General features: G+C 34.5%; 1 protein-coding gene across 1 annotated transcript; it reads right to left on the bottom strand.

The window, feature by feature from the left end:
* Window positions 1-750: 750 nt before the first annotated feature.
* Window positions 751-2,321, bottom strand: LOC149922524 (uncharacterized). Its single transcript, XM_090163774.1, has 6 exons — window positions 2,182-2,321; window positions 1,998-2,088; window positions 1,691-1,932; window positions 1,417-1,635; window positions 1,162-1,345; window positions 751-1,085 (listed from the first exon to the last, which is right to left on the bottom strand). The coding sequence occupies exons 1-5, from the start codon at window positions 2,244-2,246 to the stop codon at window positions 1,204-1,206; spliced, it is 759 nt and encodes a 252-aa protein (XP_090019900.1). The 5' UTR covers window positions 2,247-2,321; the 3' UTR covers window positions 751-1,085; window positions 1,162-1,203.
* Between the last annotated feature and the right edge of the window lie 1,583 nt (window positions 2,322-3,904).

The raw sequence follows: 3,904 nt of genomic DNA, 5'->3' as shown, positions 1-3,904 counted from the left end.
CAATAACGTCGAGAGTGAAAATAACAGCCTCAACCCCTCTAAAACTAGAGGGGCGAGGCTCAAAAGGCGGCGAAATAACAACAAACGTTTAAGGGGGAACTAAACTTTATTAAGAAAACAAACACGGTACAAAGGCAAATAGTTAATAATTTGAGAAACATTTAACAAAGCATATAAAGCGATAAAAAGGACTGTTATAAAAGTAGGAAAGGTTCTGGGAAATACAATATAATATTTTTTACTGTTTTGTGTTTGAAAAAACAATTTTGATATTCCTTCCTAAAGTTGTATTCTGAGATAATAATGTTTATCAAAATGCACTCTATATAAAAATACATTAGAATTAAATAAATGTTAATACTAAACTACTAAATATTAAGTCAACTAAATGTACATGTTAAACATTTATTACACGCGAATAAAACAAACCCTACTTCGAAGGACTAGAAAGTGCTTACAGGAAATATAACACGATAAGAAAATATTCGTTTCACATTCATTACGTTTATTCTTATTATAAACAATTTTGATATTCGTTCGTAAACTAGTTTAGAAAGTTATATTTATTGAAATGCACTCTATAAACTTATACATGGGAAGGAAAACAAATATTATAACGGATGATTAAAAACGGGTTAATTAAAATGTAACGTCGTAAGATAATTTTTTTACATTAATAAAAATAACTTTAGAATATGTTCTCAAAATAATGAAGTTTTTTTTATTCAAATGCATTCTATAAACGTATACGTGAGAATGAAAACCAATATTAATAACAACTAACTAATGGTTAACAGAAATATATTATAATGAGATTAAATAAGTTTCACACATTTTACAGATAGATTTATAATCTTTAAGCTAAACAATTTTGATATTTGTTCCAAAGCGGACAAAAGCCAAATGAATTTTGTGCATGTACGCATTCAACTCTCGTTTAACAAAAGTTTCGTTTACGTGAACGGATTTATTGGCAATTTCGTCGAGTTCGCTTCTTCTGGCGTCTTCCGCTTTTATTTCATTTTCCTCGTGCGAATCCTTTTTCCGGGCGAGTGTCCTCAACTGACGTTTGATCTTTTAGTGTCCTGTATAATAAATGAAACGGGTCAAACTCTTAATCGAGATGCCGCGCGAATAAAATATAAAAGTGGTAACGCTTACCTGGGCTGCCGTTGGTCACCCTTAGGAGCATTTAGGGAACTTCTATTCAAGAGAATAGTGTCCTCTTTTTCCTAAACAGCAAAGTCCTGTCAATATTGATAATCTGAATTTTGACTTACCTTTTTTAGCTTTCCCATCTTTTTCCTGGTGAGTGTCCTCATCCTCCTGCTGGTCCAATAAAGTTCTGGATAATAAATTTAACAGGTTGTTCTAGTAATCAAGATATGGAAAATCATTAAATATAGTAGCTGTTACGTCTGCTGTGGATTTTCGTTCAGGGACGAATTTAAAGAAACTGTTTCACAATAGGTAGTTGGGTCTTTGTAGGACTTGTAGGTGATTTCGCTGAGCTCACGCTTGCGCTGTTTCTTTACTCTTCTTATTCCTAAACAACAAAGTCTCGTGAATAAGGAGAAACCTAATTTTGACTTACCTTTTTTAGTGTCCACATCCTTTGGTTGGTCTTCAATTGTCCTGTATAATAAATGAAATGAGTCAAACTCTTAATCATGAAATATTATACATTTACGTCTGCCGCGGTTGTTCTTCCTTAGGCGCATTCTCGGAAAGGGTTTCCACGTTGATGTCGTCCTCTTGAATCCGGATCGTTGCGGTGTCATGGCGTTGGTTGTTCCGTTGAGGGCTGTCTTCTAATCCCAATCTTCGCGGGAGTTCGTCGTAAACGAATTTCGCGTCGCCGTCTATTTCCTCGGGCTTCAAGATGCCAGTAGTTGGGTAAACTTGGTAGGTCTCGACGTTGTTCGTGTTAATCTGGCAAAACGTTCAATACTCGCGTTAGTTTGAGTTCGATATTTTGGAATATTATTTTTCCATACTTTGAAAGCGTGGGTATAATCTTTCGGATTTTTGATGGCGATGACGCGTTTCCTAAAGTCGTGTTTCTGGTCTAATGGAAATCCCTCGGCTCTGAAAATGAAATTCATACAGTGTACATTTTTATTGACAAATATAGTATTTGACATTCAAGAAAAAAATGTAAAAAGGTTTGGTATAACTTACGTGTTACCCTCGGTGTTACCCATTAACGATAAATTCTTATCTGACGACGTCAAGTGGGTGTCCATTGTCGTCAATAATCCCCAAGGTGTGGTCCGGCACAATGATCCAGGAGAGTTAAAGGCTTAGGCCTAAGTCTCAAGTTGATTTAATATTTTCTGGCGCGTGAAACGCGCGTCAATATTACGTAAACTATTCGTGCGCGTGAAACGCGCGCCAATATTACGTAAACTATTCGTGCGCGTGAAACGCGCGTCAATATTACGTAAACTATTCGTCCGCGTGAAACGTGCGCCAATATTACGTAATCATTTTTGGCGGGCATTTTTTGAAGCGCCTTTAGAAGAAAGTATTTTTGGAAATACAGCAATGTTAGCAATGAAATGTTTACACAATTACTGGAATAAATTGGTTTGTACGAACCCAAAATTAGATATTTACCCAAAATTAGATATTTACCCAAAATTAGATATTTACCCAAAATTAGATATATATCCAAAATTAGATATTTACCAAAAATGAGATATTTACCCAAATTTAATCACCTTTGTTTTAAAAAAAATCTTTGAAATTTTGAATAATTTCATTAGGCACCCTTAGAATATTCGATTTTGCCATGTTAATTTACATAGAGAAATATAACATTTTAGTTGTCAAAAACGTTTTCGGTTGCCATGGTAAAAATAAATCCCATCGTATTTTTTCCCTTTGGGGTTTTTTAAGTTACATAAAGGTCTACTTAATCCCTGAATTTAAACAAAATCGATGAGTTACACCTCGGTAGTCTCCTTGTTAGTTAATCGCTAGAAAATTTATATACGGCGGACTACTCGTCGCCTTTGAAAGAGAGCTACAAAATTTGAAATTTCACTATAATTGTATCACAAAAAACATAACACTCATAAGTACGACTCAGACTATTCTTTCAGTGCTCAATGGTTTAATAACTCTTTGTTTCAAAAATGACCATATTTAATATTTAATGAAGACATACAACTATTTGAGTGTTGTTTTTAGTCATTCGAATGTATGATATTTTTTTCTTACTTCCAGTCACATAATTCTTTCGTGACTGGATATTAAATGAAATACATTTTATCATAAGTAACATAATAACAATAAGGATGACCATTAGCGCAACTTCTCATGAAACTGATTTTCACAGTTATTGCGCAATCAAGGTTTAGTTCAGCACAGAGCCCCCTAGTGTCTAAAACACGCCGAAGTTGAAATATACTACTACCAAGGACGATATTATACTACTCAGTTTGGTTGCAAATCCAATTCGGAGCTGGGCGAGAGTATCAGTGTCGAAGAAAGGTTTCTTTCGAAAATTAGTATTAACACAATAGCAAGGGTCATACTTATAGTTATTATTTTACTTATGATTTTATCATAATTCAAATAGTCCGCCGTGGATATTTTTCTTACTGAGACTTTTCGTGGGACGAATTGACGACTTAAGACGACCAAAGGCTTAACCAGTAAAAATCAATTGGATGATTACGATAATGAAATATTTCTTCTATTTTAGGCACATGGACAGTAATCACAAATTAATAGCGTTCCGCTTCGTATACCATGGGCTTGTTGATGGCTATAGACAGTCGTTTGATTATATATTTACGTTGCGCGAACAATAATCGAGCAGATACAGTATTAGGTTTTTTTGTAAATGGTTGTGAAAATTCTGGACTTCCTTCGCGAGTTCGAGGCGATATGGGAG

Source organism: Leiobunum rupestre, chromosome 11, assembly GCF_980474605.1.
Source record: "Leiobunum rupestre chromosome 11, qqLeiRupe1.1.hap1, whole genome shotgun sequence".
Classification (NCBI taxonomy): domain Eukaryota; kingdom Metazoa; phylum Arthropoda; class Arachnida; order Opiliones; family Sclerosomatidae; genus Leiobunum; species Leiobunum rupestre.
Note: the sequence above shows the minus strand (reverse complement) of the source record. Positions and strands in the feature narration are given on the sequence as shown.